This window comes from Eptesicus fuscus, chromosome 9 (genome assembly GCF_027574615.1).
Source record: "Eptesicus fuscus isolate TK198812 chromosome 9, DD_ASM_mEF_20220401, whole genome shotgun sequence".
Lineage (NCBI taxonomy): Eukaryota > Metazoa > Chordata > Mammalia > Chiroptera > Vespertilionidae > Eptesicus > Eptesicus fuscus.
In genome coordinates, this window is record NC_072481.1 from 70,280,759 (window position 1) to 70,299,215 (window position 18,457).

At 39.7% G+C, this 18,457-nt stretch overlaps 2 protein-coding genes and 2 non-coding genes across 4 annotated transcripts in view; 3 read left to right on the forward strand and 1 right to left on the reverse strand.

Annotated features, from left to right (window-relative positions):
• Positions 1 to 5,185: 5,185 nt before the first annotated feature.
• RPL5 (ribosomal protein L5) lies at positions 5,186 to 15,022 on the forward strand. Its single transcript, XM_054721364.1, has 8 exons — positions 5,186 to 5,285; positions 5,910 to 5,979; positions 6,084 to 6,199; positions 7,795 to 7,929; positions 9,457 to 9,659; positions 10,681 to 10,858; positions 14,326 to 14,414; positions 14,861 to 15,022. Exons 1-8 carry the CDS (start codon positions 5,283 to 5,285, stop codon positions 14,958 to 14,960), a joined length of 894 nt encoding a protein of 297 aa, XP_054577339.1. The 5' UTR covers positions 5,186 to 5,282; the 3' UTR covers positions 14,961 to 15,022.
• LOC114227484 (small nucleolar RNA SNORD21) lies at positions 10,513 to 10,608 on the forward strand. Its single transcript, XR_003613537.2, has one exon. It is a non-coding gene; the product is annotated as a small nucleolar RNA SNORD21 (small nucleolar RNA).
• Positions 14,506 to 14,638, forward strand: LOC114227476 (small nucleolar RNA SNORA66). The gene has a single exon (XR_003613531.1). It is a non-coding gene; the product is annotated as a small nucleolar RNA SNORA66 (small nucleolar RNA).
• Positions 15,023 to 16,058: 1,036 nt separating the features above from the next.
• DIPK1A (divergent protein kinase domain 1A) overlaps positions 16,059 to 18,457 on the reverse strand; it is a 122,490-nt gene continuing 120,091 nt past the window's right edge. Inside the window, exons 4-5 of the mRNA XM_054721365.1 lie at positions 18,205 to 18,381; positions 16,059 to 17,330 (exon numbers count right to left, since the gene is read on the reverse strand). Of these exons, the coding sequence (XP_054577340.1) occupies positions 16,518 to 17,330; positions 18,205 to 18,381 (990 nt within the window). The 3' untranslated portion in view covers positions 16,059 to 16,517. The remainder of the gene's footprint in view (positions 17,331 to 18,204; positions 18,382 to 18,457) is intronic.

Below are 18,457 nucleotides of genomic sequence, written 5' to 3' on the forward strand. Positions count from 1 at the left end.
ACAATATGATTCACTCATATGTGGGAAATAAAACAGAAAGCAACAAAAATAAAACAGGAAGAACAAAAACAAGCAAACAAACTCATAGACACAGACAACAGTATGGTGACTTCCAGAGGGAGGAGGATGAAGAGGACAAAGGGGGTCAAACATATAGTGACGGAAGGAGACCACACTCTGAGTGGTGAGCACACAATGCAGTATACAGATGATGTCTTCTAAAACTGTCCACCTGTAACATATAACCAAGTAACCATAAATAATCAATGTTACCTCAATAAATTTAATTTAAATAAGCAAATCAATAAACCTAAAACTAATTTCCACAAACATTGTTTTCTGACCCTGAGAGTGTATAGTCTGATTGAGAAGACATTTGAACAAATAGCGCAGCATACTGCTATTTTTGTTTCCTTTACATACTCCAGCATTTAAATATTGGGAGAATAACAAAACCTGCATGATGTGATATTACTGTAAGAGAGAGTGAAAATAGCAATACAAATGACAGTGATTTATATGACAATACCAAATATCTAGTAATGGTTCCAGTGAAAACAGTAATTTGTTATATATGACACCATTACATTGTTTGAATTTGATATGGAAAAATTATTGTTCATTCCCAAGTCTAAGTATTGCTTTATGAATTTTATTTAAAATTCCAGTTTCTCTTGCTTCAACACAGCAAAATTTCTCCTAAATGAGATTAATAAATATTATTTAAGGACCACAATGACCTAAAAAGGGTTGTCCAATTTGGCATTACTATCTGTAGAACACATATGATGAGATGTCTTGGTGATAACAACATAGAGGTTTTGCTGAAATAAAGATACAAAAAGAAATTTTAAAAAGTATAATTTTTTTATTGATTTCAGAGAGGAAGGGAGAAGGAGAGAGAGATAGAAACATCAATGATGAGAAAGAATCATTGACCGGTTGCCTCCTGCATGCCATTAGCTGAGGATCGAGCCCGCAACCCAGGCATATGCCCTGACCAGGAATCGAACCATGGCCTCCTGGTTTATAAATTGACGCTCAACCACTGAGCCATGCCAGCTGGGCCAAAACGAAACTTTAATGAAATAAATATATTATAATGAATTGTTATGTCTTTATTTTATTAGTCATTCAGACATCAGTAGCCTATAGATAGAACACTCAGACATGCTCAATCATAATTATGTGGGTGGTCCTTGATATTCTTCTGATTCTTGGTCCTATAAAACCATAGCTTTACACTTTTTTTAAAGAAACAAAGATTATTCTTTCATTGAAGGCTAATTTTTAAAAAAATATATTTTATTGGTTTTTTTACACAGAGGAAGGGAGAGGGATAGAGAGTTAGAAACATTGATGAGAGAAAAACACTGATCAGCTGCCTCCTGCACACCCCCTATTGGGGATGTGCCCGCAACCAAGGTACATGCCCTTGACTGGAATGGAACCTGGGACCCTTCAGTCCGCAGGCCGACACTCCATCCATTGAGCCAAACCAGCCAGGGCAAGGCTAATTATTTTTCCTAGATAAAAGTACAGGTTTAAAATGGATTAATATCAATAAAGGGGATCCTACCATAAAGTAGTTCACCCTACATGCTACCCTTCATGAATAAGCATAAACTAATGTAAAACAAAAAGCAATTGTAAGGAGAAAACATTAGAATATCTAGGAAAGTCAGTGGCTTCAATACAGAACCTGTTGATTAGGGCAAGAAGCGGATACCTCAAAATAATAATATATGATAACATCATCGAAATCTTTTAAGATTTTGCTGTTAAATCACTACCAGAACTAAAAATTGCTGTTTTATTTTCTATTTATAATATATGTGTGACATATTTGCTAAAACTTAGTTTACTTTCATTTCAAATAATAAAAGAAATATTTCCCATTCCAGTAGAAATCAATGTTTTATTTATTTATTCATTTTTCAATTTATTTTTTTAATCCTCACCCAAGGATATTTTTCCATTGATTTTTAGGGAGAGTTGGAAGAGAGAGGGAAAGACAGAGAAACATCAATGTGAGATAAACACATCAATTGGTTGCCTCCTGCATGAGCCTGACCAGGGCCCGGGCGGGGGAGGAGCCTGCAAACACAGTACGTGCCCTTGACTGAATTGAACCTGGGGCCCTTTGGTCTGCAGGCCGACGCTCTATCCACTGAGCCAAACCAGCTAGAGCAATGTTTTACTTTTTAATTTGAAATAATTTCAAAATCACAAATTGTAAGAGCAGTACAAAGAATTTCCACATATTTTTCTCCCAGATTCCACCTTGTTAACATTTTAACACATTTGCCTTATCATTTTCTTTGTTTTTACAGACACACGTAGATGTCTATATACATAGATACATGGTGTCCAAAAAATGTATACCTACACTCTGAATAATAATAAAGGCAGTGGTTATTAAAATACATTTCATTTTCAAAACTGAGCCATCAGCTCAGTTAAAGTGTGTATACATTTTTTGGGAACATCCTGTATATGTAATTTTTACCTGAGTCACTTGTTAAGAGTAAGTTGCAGAAATAATGCCCATTACTCCAAAATAGTTCAGAGTGTATTTCCTAAAGAACACTCATACATAACCATAGTGTATCCATCAAAATAAAATTAACATTGATCTATTACTATCATCTAATCCATAGACTCCATTCAGATTTCACTGGGTGTCCTGAGAATGTCCTTTGTACAAAAGAAATAAAAAGCCTTCCTTTTTCTTTTTTTCCTTTCTTGTCCAGGATGCATTCTAGGATCACACATTGTATACAATGTCGCATCACTTTGGTCTCTTTCAATCTGGAATATTTCTTTAGTATTTCCTTATCTATCATTAAAAAAAAAATTATCTATTGATTTCAGAGAGGAAGGGAGAGGGAGAGAGAGATAGAAACATCAATGATGAGAGAGAATCATTGATTACTGCCTCCTGCACGCCTCCTACTGGGGATGGAGCCTGCAACCCCAGCATGTGCCCTCACCAGAAATCCAACCGTGACCTCCTGGGTCGATGCTTAACCACTGGGCAACACTGGCTGGACAATTTTGTCATTTTTCTAGACTACTGGACAGTTACTTTGTAGAACGTCCCTCAATTTGAGTTTTGTTTGCAGTTTCCTCATTTATCAGATTAGATAGATTATGTAAATTTGGCACAAAATGCTTCTGTGTTCTTGTCAGTATATCATATCAGGAGGAACACAAAGTTGACTTGACCCATTACTGGTGATTTTTCACTTTTACCACTTGAACAAAATTAGTTGGTCGAGGGTGCTGAACAACTTTCCCCTGGCTCCTGGTGTCACCAACGGCACGGGCTGAGCCAGCCATGCTGGCCACGAACGCCCAGCTGCAACCAAGGGAAATAGATCCACATGTTTTAAATTTTATTGTTACAAATGTTTATAAGGTAGGAAGCAGGTTAAAGAGAATACAACATATTTAATTCAACAATGTGTTAGTTTGTTTCATAACTTTTAAATACTCAAATGAATGGTATGTGGGCCTTCACATGTGCTCTTGCCCTAAAACACGCTAACGTTAGGATTTTTCCTTCCTGATGCTTTCACCTTCAGTGTAAGCAAGGCCTACCCAAGACATGAGGCACCCGTTCTAGGCTAATAACTTGATGAACTGCCAAAATAAAGGTCTTTAAGTATTTTCTATAAACGCAAATTGTATGCCTCTTTCTTCACACTTCCAAAAGCCCGCCAACTAAGGTTGAACCACACTTGCCTGTGAGGAGTGTTTTTCTCCTTGATGGCTCTGTTGACATTGGCCAGAGTGGATTCAATGTACATTTTTCTGGTTATAGGAGGAGTTAAAGTTGAAACCAAAGCAAGTGGCATCATGATTCTGATTTATTCTAGTGGCAGTTCTTGTTTGGCAGATCCTTCTCCCAGCTTTGACAGTGAGCAGTTTACACACTGATTCTCTCCTGCTAGATTAAAGTCTTGCATTCCCATCTCCCAAGAGCAGGCTTAAACCATGGAGGATGGGTATAGAGTTAAAATTCATTCTTATGATGTCATTATTTTAAAGTTTGATTCAGTAGAGGCGGCAGATATTCATAGACCTGCATTTTAACTAGTATCCAAATAATTCCCATGCTATAGACCAGAGACCACCTTTGAAATGCTGTTAGGTGAGGGAATACTTTCTATTGAGGTGCTCTTTTGGGTGTTTTTTTGTTTGTTTGGTTGGTTGGTTTTCCTCAGTCTCCATGTGGAGAACTGGAAAATGACTTACTACAATTAATTTTAAAAGAATAAATTTAAGCCCCAACCGGTTTGGCTCAGTGGATAGAGCGTCGGCCTTGGGACTCAAGGGTCCCAGGTTTGATTCTGGTCAGGGGCATGTGCCTTGGTTGCGGGTACATGCCCAGTGGGGAGTGTGCAGGAGGAGGCAGCTGATCCATGTTTCTCTCTCATCAATGTTTCTAAATCTCTATCCCTCTCCCTTCCTCTCTCTAAAATAATAAATAAATAAATAAAATCAATAAAATATATATTTTTAAAAAGAATAAATTTAAGAAAAAGACAAAGAATAAAGTTAATCTGATTAGGTCACAAGGATGGAGGGAGGGAAAATGAATGAGGTGGCCAGGGATCAGGGAAGGCGATAGAGGTAAAGAGGAAGGAAGGAGAGAGCAGTAGTTCTCTTACCATTTTACCGAATGGCAGCACCGTGCTAGGTGCTGGAGATTTAAAGGTGAACTTGACAGCAGGGCCCCATCCTCTGGATGTTTACAAATCCAGGGCGGGGTGAAGCAGGTACGAAGGTGCCATAGGAAAAGGGCGGGGTGGGGGGGGCGGTCCTAAGCCTATGTTCTGGACCGGGGTGAGTGGTAGTCCAAGAGGTAGAGTCCTTCCTGGGGGGTGGGTGGTGGGAGGGCAAAAGAGCTCCAGAGAAAATTCCTTCCATTTAATTGTTAAACCTTTTTCCTGCTGACAATGGTAATATATGTTTATGAAACAACTTCCTAGGACAGAATCCTTCGTTACTGCTTACCGTCCATCCCAGTCGGATCATCAGCCAGGAGCATGAAGGGTTTGTTGCAACACGGCGCAGGCCCGTTTGGTCCTCCCACCAGCAGGAGGCGGCACGCCGCACGCCTGACGGCAAGAGGATCTCTCTTCTCCACGTCGCTTGCGTGATCGCCGGCGCTACATACTGCGCCTGCGCACGGGCTGGGTCCTTTTTCCCCACCGGAGTTAGGCTAGGCCTGCAGGTCTGTGGCAAGCCGCGGCCGTGGGTCTCTCTTCCGCAGGATGGTGAGTGGGTATCCCCGATCTCGGGACTACAGATGGATGGGGGTTCCCTCCCGCTGCCCTGATGCCAGCCTAGAGTTGGTCTCGCGCGGCGCAGGGGTCGGATGGCATTAGATTGCAGCTCGGTCCTGGTCGGGCAGCCGCTCCCAGCATGGCCTTAATGGCTGCCGCCCAGCTTGGGGGGGAAGGGGGTGGACGGAGAGAAGGAGCTGAAGCGGCAGATGGAGGAGGTGGGGGCCGAGGAGCTTAGTAGACAGGCTGCGGGGATACTGCCGGCTCGTCCGAGGGGGCCCCGAGGGCGGCGGGCAGGGGAGCTTGCGTGCGGCGGCCTCGGACTAGCTGGGGGATGCCGAGTGCAGACGGGCTGCGGCCGCGCGGACCCAGCGCGGCTCCCGGCTGCTGCGTGGGTTTCCCGGGAGAGAGGGGCGGGTGGTTTGGAGAAGGCGCTTAGCAGGCTTGACAGATGGGAGGTAGGAAAAGTGGCTCCTGACCCTGGGTGGTTTGAGAGGCTGGACTCGACGACAGTGGCAGTTACCCAGATTCACTTGGAATTCAAATGTTACTTTGTTACAACTCGGATGTCAGAAGTATCCTAAGCTAAAACGTGTAATAACATCTTTCTTAAAGGGGTTTGTGAAAGTTGTCAAGAACAAGGCCTACTTCAAGCGATACCAAGTGAAATTCAGAAGACGGCGAGGTATGGGCCGGTGTCGGTGTTCACAATATTAAAGGAATCTGTTCTGCAGTGGAATAGACTTTCTTAAGAAAATTTTTTTCTTTTTTTTTTTTTTTTTCCTTCAGAGGGTAAAACTGATTACTATGCCCGGAAACGCTTGGTAATCCAGGATAAAAATAAGTACAACACACCTAAATACAGGATGATAGTTCGCGTAACCAACAGAGATATCATCTGTCAGGTAAGGTGCATCGGAGTCGCCAGTGATGGTCCACCCCACCTCCCCCCGACTCCCCCCGACTCCCGACTCCCTGGGCCAGAGAGGCTGTACTTGGGGATCAAAGCACACGGATGCATGAGATGGTCCATCCCGTGCGGAGCCATTGAGTTCGTTCTTTTCCTTTTTGTGGGTCTTAAATTGGAGCCTGGGCAGTTGGTACTTTAAAAAATACTGGCTTAAGATCAGCTACGTTGGCAATCCTGACCCAGTTTAATCCCGTTTATTTATTTTTTAATTGGGGGGGAAAAGAGGATTAGAGGAATTTCTGTTACTATTGCCATTTTGTAGGGGAGGGTGGGGTAGAAGGCTAAATTTGAGACCTGAGTAGAAGGTTCTGGCCCATTCCAGCCCCAGTAGAGGGGCAGGCTTTGTCCTGGACTACGTCCTCGCTGTCACTGTGTGGCCTTACGGGCCACGTATGTATCCGCTGCTCTTTGAAGAGGTAGGTTGTTGGGAAGGTTAAATTATGCTTTCAGATTGTCCTTATTCCTGCTTATTGTTTGAAAAAGGTTTTAATTGTTATATGTGACGCTCTCTTCCACATAAAAGACCTCCAGAAGTGGCAGTGTGCTCTTAGAAGATAATTTTCTGGAACTTGACGACGAGGGAAAATTTTTTTTAATTTTTATTTATTTCAGAGAGGAAGGAAGAGGGAGAGAGAGAGATAGAAACATCCATGATGAGAGAGAATCATGGATTGGCTGCCTTCTGCAAGTCCCCCACTGGGGATCGAGCCCACAACCTGGGCACCTGCCCCGACCAGAATCGAACCTGGGACCCTTCAGTTTGCAGGCCAACGCTCTATCCACTGAGCCAAACTGGCTAGGGTGGGAAATTTTTTTTTATTTGAGATTTTTGGGGCCTTTTTGCAGGAGGCAAGCAAACCTGTTTTCTGGGCTCACTAATTTGTGGTTGTGAAGGCAATGTGTCCCTCCATGCCTAAGGACAGATAACTAAACACTGGTTGTCGGATCATTATTGGACTTAAAATGTGCTTAGTTCAAAAGATGTTTGAAATTGGGACTTGGTTTGACTTTTCAAAGTGCCTCTAATTCACCAGCTAATCTAGCTAAGTCTTTTCAGCACTTAGAAGGAAGGAACTAGAGCAGGGGTCCTCAAACTTTTTAAACAGGGGGCCAGTTCACTGTCCCTCAGACCGTTGGAGGGCCGGACTATAGTTTAAAAAAAACTATGAACAAATACCTATGTACACTGCACATATATTATTTTGAAGTAAAAAAACAAAACGGCAAAAACACCCGCATGTGGCCCGCGGGCCGTAGTTTGAGGACGCCTGAACTAGAGTATAATTTATTCCGAAGGCAATTCAGTATTCAATGCCCATGTGGTAATTTTAGCTTTAGTCAAACATGTTTAGTCTCAAATCTACCTGCTATAGTTGACCAAAACATAATTAGTGGGAGGTAACTGGGTTTAACAAAGATTTTAAGTGATGCAGAACTGTGTCCAGGTTATTTTCTTCAAGTTCTTTGAATACAAAGGCATTTAGGACAAATAGTAAAGCAGATGACTAACCTGGTTTTTCTCTTTTATAGATTGCTTACGCCCGTATAGAAGGAGATATGATCGTTTGTGCAGCTTATGCTCATGAACTCCCAAAGTATGGTGTGAAGGTTGGCCTGACAAATTATGCTGCAGCATATTGTACTGGCCTGCTGCTGGCCCGCAGGGTATGTACAGGATTACTTTATAATTGATGTATCTTGGAATTGACTCATCGCTTGGAGTTGTCTGAAAGATGTTTACTCATGGATAAGATACCCTCAGCTGTTGGGTCAAGAGAGTGTCTGTTGTTACCCTGCCGCTTCTTACAAGAGCATCATTAGGAAAGATACTTTCATAAATACAAGCTTTGAGACAGCAATGCATTTGCTAATAATTTGGGGGAACAGTTTTCCTGTTTTCTGCTCTGTTTGTTGGGTATGTCTAAACCAATAGAATTTCCTGCAGTCTGTTTGATAATGGCAGCCAGCAGCCACATGTGGTTGTTGAGCACTTGAAATGCGTCTAGTGCTACTGATGAACTGAATTTTTAACTTAAATTTGAATAGCCACTTGTGGTTCCTTAGTGGCTACCTTATTGGACAGATCTACTCAGAAATGATCTTCTGACCATAAGCATACATTAAAAATGCAGACTACTCCAGACCTTCAGAATTTGTTTTAATAGGATGTCCAAGAGATTTATATGCACATTAAATTTTGAGAAGCAATGTTTTAAACTTGGGCTGCATTCCTGTGTGTGTGTGTGTGTGTGTGTGTGTGTGTGTGTGTGTGTGTGTGGCTGTTTTTGTTTTAATCTTTACCTTTGGGTGGCAGCATTTCTTATAACATGCAGAAAAGATGAAAATGTGACTTTGCCTTATTTTTTCTCAGTTGCTGACCTTGTTTTGCAGTGGAATTGTTAAGCATGCATCATTGTTGGGGATCCACATCTTCATTGGTCATAAACATGTCTGAGTGGGGGTGGGTAACATTGTCTTTATATATGAGAGCAACTTGGTGCAAAGGCACTGCTTTTTAGGCGGTAGGTGCTAGCAGAGGAGTGGTGCATCTTAACATAATGTATCAGAGCCGCAGAAGATGTCTTCAACAGGATCCTATTCCTCAAAACTACGTGATAGCATTTAATATTTGGCTTTGAATTGTAGCCAAATATGACTGAAGTAATGTGATTACCTCCCTTGAGTAAATTTATTTTATTTATTTACTTAAAATATATTTTTTGTGATTTCAGAGAGAAAGGGAGGGAGCGTGTAGAAACATCAATGATGAGAGAATCAATCATTGATTGGCTGCCTCCTGCACTGGGGACTGAGCCTGCAACCCAGGCATGTTCCCTGACGAGGACTCAAACCGTGACCACCTGGTTCATAGGTCAATGCTCAACCACTGAGCCACGCTGGCTGGGCCTCCCTTGAGTAAATTTTTAAAAATCAAAGTTATGTATATCCTAATTGCTGCACAAATCAAATATGGACATGTAGCAGATTAAGAAGCTATTGAATAAAGTTGTTAACAAATTGAAGTTTCTTTTTGTAGCATTTAAAAATTTATTATTTAAAAGTAGATTGGGATTAGGGATAAATAGGAAAGAAATTTTTTTGTCAGAGGTCATTAAAGTTGTGACGTGAGATACTGTTAGAGTTGTTGGAGTATATTCAGACAGGTATTAAGATTGGCTTCTTTGTTAATAGCTTCTCAATAGGTTTGGCATGGACAAGATCTATGAAGGCCAGGTGGAGGTGACTGGAGATGAATACAACGTGGAAAGCATTGATGGTCAACCTGGTGCCTTCACCTGCTATTTGGATGCAGGGCTTGCCAGAACTACTACTGGAAATAAAGTTTTTGGGGCCCTGAAGGGAGCTGTGGATGGAGGCCTTTCTATCCCTCACAGGTAATATAGTATCCAAGGCCTCATTGCCTGGACTCCAGTACTTGCTGTTTCTAATTAGTTGGACTGTGGAGATTACCGAGTTAAAGTAATAGTAGCTCTCATTGTGTGCCCGCTATATGCTAGGCACTGTACAAAGGGAACCTGGCAGGACAGGAAAGAATTGGTAACTCATTGTACAAGTGAAGACACACAAATGATTTGTCCAAGGTTTTAGAACCAGTAAGTGGAAGGGCTGGGGTTGAAACCACTACCTTTTATGTGTGATTTAGTTTTGGTTAGAAATGAGCAGCTTGGTTTCACCACCACTCCCTCTTCCCCTCCAATGCATGTCTTTTTTTTCTCTTTCAGAAAGAGAATGGCTTTACTGAATTATGGAAAAAAGTAGACTAGAAAAGGTTTGAGAGACTTTAGATTTCTAGACTTTAAGCTGGAAACAAGATTGTAGGCTGGTCTTAGAAGCTAAGTAGGTGGTTTTAATTTGGTTATTTCGAATTAATGATTGTTATTGCTGAGTAGATATAAAAGTTATTATCTTATGAATATTTTAGTGGTTGTTGATTTATCCAAATTTTTAGATGTTTATGTTTGTAAGCCTGGAACTTAATTTTACAATGAAGGGGGAGGGCTTTTTGAGTATCTGCAGTTATGTTAGAGGGCACCTGTGTGACTTGGAATGAATCACTCCCATGTACCCTGAGGCACCACTGAGAAATTCTAGGATTTGGGGGGAGCAGTTTTGAAACCCTTTTTTATGATGAGAACTAACTTTATGGTGGTGAAATGCCCTGGTTCATTTAGTGGTTTTTAAAGGTACTGTGTTATGATTTTCTAATCTGAAATTGAGAAATTAGCTGCTGAATGATGATATCCCACTAACTGAGCAGTCAGTAGTTGGTCCTTCGGTTGCATATGATGCAATTAATTGTTTCAAGACGGGACTGATGGCAGCTACTAAAATAAATTCCTGCTAGTGAACTGATTTCAATCAACATATACTAAAATGTGAAAAACTTTATTTTAGTACCAAACGATTCCCTGGTTATGATTCAGAAAGCAAGGAATTCAATGCAGAAGTACATCGGAAGCACATCATGGGCCAGAACGTTGCAGATTATATGCGCTATCTAATGGAAGAAGATGAAGATGCTTACAAGAAACAGTTCTCTCAATATATAAAGAACAACGTAACTCCAGACATGGTAAAAATTTTAACTAAAGATGAATGTATGGTTCATTTATGGAACCAGGTTTACTACTTGTTTTTTTTTTTGTTGGGTACATTATAATTATTTAGTTTTATTTCAGGTTAACAGTTGAATATGGGCATGTTCATAGGTACAGACAGAATTGTATAAGCTGTCCTTGGCTTAAAATGAAATTGGGATGTTCAACACAGGGTAGGCTAAAGGATAAGATAGTATGATGAGCTAGACTTGTCAATATGTTTTTAGGAATCTTAGGTGCTGAAGGATGGCAGGTTTTAAGTATCCAAACCTAAAGCCTTTGGTGGCTGTTATTGAATTTGGCTGTTCTGTATTTCTAGATTTCATAGGAATCTACCCATTCTGGTAGGAGATGCTATTTACTAAACTTCATTCATTTTGAGACAAGGGGGAAGAAAGATGCTTTCTTCATAGCAAACAAGTGCTATGTTCTGGACTTTCTGAATGTCTCAGGCACACACACACACACAGATGTACAGATTTATTTTATTGATTTCAGAGAGAGAAACATCAATGAAAATCATTGATCGGCTGCCTCCTGCATACCCCCTACTGGGGATCGAGCCTGCAACCGGGGCATGTGCCCTTAACCAGAATTGAACCCATCACCCTTCAATCCCCAGGCTGACGCTCTATCCACTGAGCCAAACCGGCTAGGGTGAGATGTATAGATTTTAACATTAGTTTTGTGTGATGCTGAATTAAAGGGAACAGTGTTTATAAAAGTGAGTTTAATGTTGGAAAATTGATCACTCTTAAGTTGTGTCTCCAGACCTCTCTATTAATGCATTGGAGTAATTTATGATAGCGCCAGTTTTGAAATTGTAGTGAAAGCATAGAACATAGCGCCAGTTTTGAAATTGTAGCGAAATCACACTAGGCCTTGGCTGGCATGGCTAATGGTTAAGATGGTCAGCCCGCTCACCAAAGGGTTGAGGGTTCAATTCCAGTTCAAGGGCATGTGTCTGGCTTGCAGGTTCATCCCCAGCTCTGGTCAGGGTATGTGCAGGAGCCAGCTAATGGATATGTCTCTCTCAAACTGATGTTTCTCTCTTCCCCTCCCTCCCTTTCTCCCTCTCCCTCTCTAAAAATCAAGGGGAAAATATCCTTAGGTGAGGATTAACAACAACAACAAAAAAATTATGCTGAGTACTATAAAACTATCACAAATACAGATTTATATATAAATAGGTAGGTTATATTAAGAAATTGTTAGATTTTTTTTTTTTTTTTTTGTATAGCTTTGGCTATTTTTTTTAAATATATTTTATTGATTTTTTACAGAGAGGAAGGGAGAGGGAATAGAGAGCTAGAAACATCGATGAGAGAGAAACATCGACCAGCTGCCTCCTGCACACCCCCTACCGGGGATGTGCCCGCAACCAATGTACATGCCCTTGACCGGAATCGAACCTGGGACCTTTCAGTCTGCAGGCCGACGCTCTATCCCCTGAGCCAAACCGGCTTCGGCTTTGGCTATTTTTAAAATTAATTTTATTGGGAAAAGATTACTTTGTGTGCTTTGTACACAATGTAGGGCTGGATAAGCACATAGGTTGAGTTTGGTTCTTTAATATATTTTTATTGGTTTCAGAGAGGGAGGAAGAGATAGAGATAGAAACATCAATGATGAGAGAATCGTTCGTTGATTGGCTGCCTCCTGCACACCCCCTACTGGGGATGGAGCCCGCAACCTGGGCATGTGCCCTTGATCAGAATTGAATACGGGACCATTCCGCAGGCTGACGCTCTATCCACTGAGGCAAACCAGCTAGAGCTAGGTTGAGTTGGTGCATGTATTTATACATGAGTATATTCCCTTATTACTGATACCATCCTTGTTCACTCCTTTACCTGCTTCTACTGATTCTACTTGACCTGCAATTTTTTAAAAGTATTTTTTAATTGATTTTAGAGAGGAAGAGAGAGAGAGAAATATCAATGACGAGAGTGAGTCATTGATCAGCTGCCTCCTGCACATCCCCTAATGGGGATCAAGCCTACAACCCAGGCATGTGCCCTTGACCTGAATTGAATGTTGGACCCTTCAGTCTGCAGGTCAATGCTCTTATTCACTGAGTCAAACTGGCTAGGGCAACCTGTAGAATTTTTTCCCATAAACCATTTCTTGCTCTGTTCATGTTACATATGACTTAATTGAGACTTTTCAAACAGTCTGTTTTCAGATGTCTGTTTCCTATGTCGATTTCATGCTTCATCCGGGACCACTCTTTGGCTAATGTACTTTTCAACTTGCTTATTAATTTTATCTATGGAGGCATCTTTCCTATGAGTGCATATGAAGTCATGGCTATGACATGTCTCCAACAGGAAGTGGTCTTTACCTAAATTCATGGCGTTGTCTACAAAAATAGTTGTATTTCTTGCTTGTCTGAGCTTTTGAAAAAAATAAACTGGGTTGCTTAGATTTTTGTTTGATTTTTTTTTTTTTTTTTTAATTACAAGTGAAGTCATCAAATGGGTTTGTTAAATACAGTGGAGAACTGTATTAGACTGCTAAAAGAGGTAAAGAATTTAACTTTCAAAAGGGATTTAGGTGGTTGAGGTCTCATGTAGTGACAAGTTTTGCATTGGTTTCCACAAATGCGTGTAGTAATCATGTTCTCTCCACATTGAATAATTTTAGAGACCTGGATTGATTACCTGATTCATTCTTTATGGGGCTGTAATTTTTATTATATCTTGATAATGAGTACTCGGGCATTTTATATCTGCTCTTTCATGGGTGGTTTTGCACAGAATCAAGTCATTTGCAGTTGACTCTTGAACTTTTTGGTGCACAAGATGATGCTCCAACCAACCGAGCCACCTAGTCATGTCCCCATAAACTCTTAAAAAATTTTGTTTTGGCATTTATCCTCACTTCAATGAAAGAATTTAGGTCAGTGTTTTAAATGAGCATAAAATGTGTTTGTACAGAAATCATTTTGCTCTAAACTTTGAATGACTTAAAAAATATACCCGAAGTCCTCAGAAATGCAGGCAAATTTCTCTTCAAGAAAAAGTTGAGCTGGGCCTGCATTGCACAGTGGTTGAGCTTTGACTGTGAACCAGGAGGTTACTGTTCACTTCCTGGTCAGGGCACATGCCTGGGTTTCGGGCTCGATCCTCATTGTGGGGCGTGCAGGATGCAACTGGTCAATGATTCTTTCTCATTGATGTTTCTATCTTTTCCTCTCCCTTCCTCTCTGAAATCAGTAAAAATGTATTAAAAAGTTGAGTTGAGTTTTGTGGATAATGTCAACTCACATTACCTATGGTAAAAAAAGGGCGGGGGGATCTGCTTAGGAAAAGAAATTTAGAGATTACATTTAGAAATTTAAGCAGTAAGACAAAATAGAGCAAGTAATAGATTACGGTATGTTGCATTATTTAGGGCATATGAAATGAAACCAAGTACTGTTTGCTTTGCTTTGTTTCAGATGGAGGAGATGTATAAGAAAGCTCATACTGCTATACGAGAGAATCCAGTCTATGAAAAGAAGCCTAAGAAAGAAGTTAAAAAGAAGAGGTATGCATCTTACTGTTTTCTTTTCAAGAAAGAGAGGTTAGGAGTGGTTCCAAACTTGCCTTGTTTCATCTTAACTCAGACTCTGAGTAAAGTGCAAACTCGATCACTAACTCTGCATGATGTTGCAGAAGTGAAGGGAACCAGGTTTGCTAAAGTAATTGTGGTGATAGAAATGTATTAGCCTCAGAAGCTACTGAGGTGGTTCATTCTATCCTAGTACAGTGTAACTACCAGTTACTGGTAATAATGATTCTAAACATTGTACTAATGTGTTTATTTGATTTTTGGCACTGTGTGGTAATAGGACAGTATCACAAGTTGGGGGTTGGGAAAATTAGCCTAAAATATTAAGTGTATGTATTGGAAATCTTATTACAAATAAAACACATCTCTGTCCTCTTTAGCTGTATTTTTAAGATAACATTTCTGTCTCTTTTGTTTTATAGGTGGAACCGTCCCAAAATGTCTCTTGCCCAGAAGAAAGATCGGGTAGCTCAGAAGAAAGCAAGCTTCCTCAGAGCTCAGGAACGGGCTGCTGAGAGCTAATAAACCAAATCACGATTTTCTATGATTTTTCAGAGACAATAAACTTATTAGGCAAACAGCTATTTCTGTGTTGAGCTCTTGTTAATGAAACTGTAGGAAATACCCTGAAATTGGCAGTATTTTTCCTCAAGAAACAAGTATAGATTTTTCCAGAAAAAGATGTCTTGCATATCATCTCACACCTGCTGCTTGGGCTTCTGTTCTCAAGTCTGACAAGCAACACACCAGCCTTCCACTAGGAAATACTTCTTTCATTGTAACCAGATGATTAGTAGGAAGACAGGTACCTTCAAAGTATGTAATTTTAAAGTAATCAAAACGTATTAATCCATGGGTTCAATTTTTGAAAGGAAGCTGTCCAATGAAGGTCACATAGCTAAGATACTTGAATCAGATTAAATCTTTGAGCAGAAAATACTGGGTCTTTCCTCTAAAAGAGGTGTAATTTTATGGACATGTTGAAAGGTACATGGCCAGATCTGAATAAACATGAGAGGAGCAAATTTTTGTATATTTAGTTTATACGAGAAAATGCTTAATAAATTTATGTGCCTCTAAAAATAGCCCTTTGGTCATTTGTTTGAAAATGTCAAATTAAGTTCTGATTTTAGAGTCCTCTTAATGTCTCTTCATGACAAATTCAAGATAAATGGATTGGGGGAGGGTCTGTGGCCTTAAGTTGTCTGGCTGATACCAAGATATGGACCATTTGAATCTAAGGTGGAAAGCTCGTCCATTTTCATGTCAGTTACATGTTGCTAAGTAAAACACATGTTAGGTCTTTAAGAGGCTCTGAAGCGCCCTAGCTGGTTTGGCTCAGTGGATAGAGCATTGGCCTGTGGAGGTGTTGGGTCCCAGGTTTGATTCTGGTCAAGGGCAATTACCCAGGTTGCAGGCTCCTCCAGGTCCAGGTTGGGATGTGTGCAGGAGGCAACCAATCGTGTTTCACATTTGAAGTTTGTCTTCCACTCCCTAAAAACATCCTTTGGTGAGAATAAAAAAACAGACTGAAGCCACATAAAGTATGATGTCTGAGTTAAAATGGGTTTAAGTCATAATACAACAAAGCATACTATTAACATCTATTTATAAATCAGTAATTTTAATTTGTCTGCTTTGCAGTCTTCGTTTCTGTTAATGTGCAAACTTGACCATGCTAAGACATTAGTAAATTTATGTATAAATTTTAAACAGCAGCTTCAATGCAAACAATGTTTCCAGCAGTGGTATTTTGGCTAACAAATCTACAAAACAATCTCACTGTTGATGTTTGGAATGAGGCTCACAGCATTATTTTAAGTCAGTCAAAATAGATACACAGTGAATGTACTGGGAAATGTACCGGGACTTCTGAAAGCAGGAATTACATTTTGGGGGACCTATTGATCCTATACCTCCTGTCAGTCAGCAATAGACATGTGTTTTAAGATGATGGCTTCTTAGGAACAGGAAATGAGTTTTGTACTGGCAGGGATTTCGACCAGAAGCCATTTTTTTAGAATGCTTAAACTTTTCTAAGTGGTAAGTTTCCCACAATGGTCACAATGTCCAAATGAACTAAGAGTCATTTGTGTAGGAAATTTTCTTCCACAGTAATGTTTTTAGGTTATTTAGTATCAAAGAATGTTCCATTTCCATTTGATTTGCTGTGACTTTGAGAGCAATACAAGAATAAAGTTGCTTTTCTAATTCTTCACGAATTTCACTTGGAGCACCACGCAATAGGTAGTCTTTGAGTAACTGGCAGGCTTTTGCCAAGTTTGGTTGTATCACCTCTGAAGTACACTTCATTGTACTCTGATCACAGCTAGTTCGACAATCCGTGCCATAGACACAGTCCAAATCAGACTCACAGTGACGATCCTTTATAAGTTCTTTCAGGTTTGTCTCTGGCACAATTTTTCTCATGTCCACCATTTTCAAATCATACTTATCATTATATCCTAGGTTTTTGGCACTAGTATCACACATGAGGAAGTTTCCATAGGGGCCGTGGAAAACATCTTCCACAAACTCGAGAAGTCCTATGGCTATTTTAGCCTTTCTGGGCCATGATGGTGTGAACAACTGATCCATGCTTCTTCTGAACCCAGATGGAATAAAAAGTTCAATGACCCATGGAAGGCTTATTCCATAAAGAGAGGTATATTCAACACTTTCCATTACATAGAGATCACCACAGAATCCCATTAATTTGGGGGTATGTTCCTTATCTTGAAGTATCACCATGAGAAGAAATTCATTTAATTGAAGAAGTGCCCATGCTGACTTTGCTTCTCCCAAGGAAACCTGGCCGTCTTTGTCTCCATCAGCCACCGTCAAGATGAGATTAACCAGTTCAGAGAGGTTTCCCTGGTCACCCAATTTTGCCTATAAAGATTAAGACGTTAGCAAATGAAAAAATACTAACTTCCTTTATGGAGATTATCATGCTAAGTAATAATTTTGCTACTGAATCCCCATAAGGAACTTAAAACATATCCAAATATTTATGATGCTAAGTGAGTCAGAACTATATTTTATGTAAATGCAATAAAACTTGGCTAAGTTTATTAAGAAATGGCCACCCTAAGTCCCATAACCCGCTTACACTCTGCATAAATACAGTTAACTAAGACACTAAGTAATTATTCTTTGCCTTATTCATACATTTACTTGCAAAATTGCAGTGTAATGTGCTTATATCCAATTATAAGAAGAGTCAACTGAAAATTATTTTTTGTAGTTATTACATTAATGTAATTATTTTAAATTACATTATTCCAATAATGAAGGTAAAATGTATTTCCCTGAAAGGTTTCTTGGGATAAAATAATTGGAAAATGTAAGCTCTCCAGAGAAAAAGATTATAAGAGTGATAAATATAAAAAAAGATTCTTTCCAAAAGTGTAATTGTTTTCATCTTTTAATAGTTCTAATTAATCTCTGTATGAGTATTTCTTCAAAATTAAAAAAATAATTTGCAAATCAGGTTGTACTGGTTTTATTTCATCTTTTCAAAATGTATCAGCTACAATGTCAAACTATAGAACTCCCCTCTCATATCTGGATATTTTTAGCTTATAATATTAAATTAAATATCTTCCATACACTTTTTCTTTTCTTTGAATTATTTCTCTCAAGATAAGAGTCCTGATACAGGTCAAAGAATAGCAACATTCTTGTGGTTTAGAATGAGGTCCTGACAATTCTTTGAGAAGAGTGTACTGATTCACACTAGCAACAGGTGAATAGATATACTTACTTTAAAGAGACTGTAGACCATTTCTTTGAATTTCTGTACAGTAGTTCCCCTAGTTGGTTTATCAAATAACACTATTTCTTTTCTTGGTTCCAATTCAGTTCCAAAATCAAGATGAAGTGCTTGTTCCATTTGACATTTCACAACCCCTGGTAGATTATCCCAAATCCCTAAATACATCTATGTGAAAAAGAATGGCAAGATGCTTTAGGCTAAGTAGAAAATTATCACTATATTTTTAGTGTCCTCTGAAAAC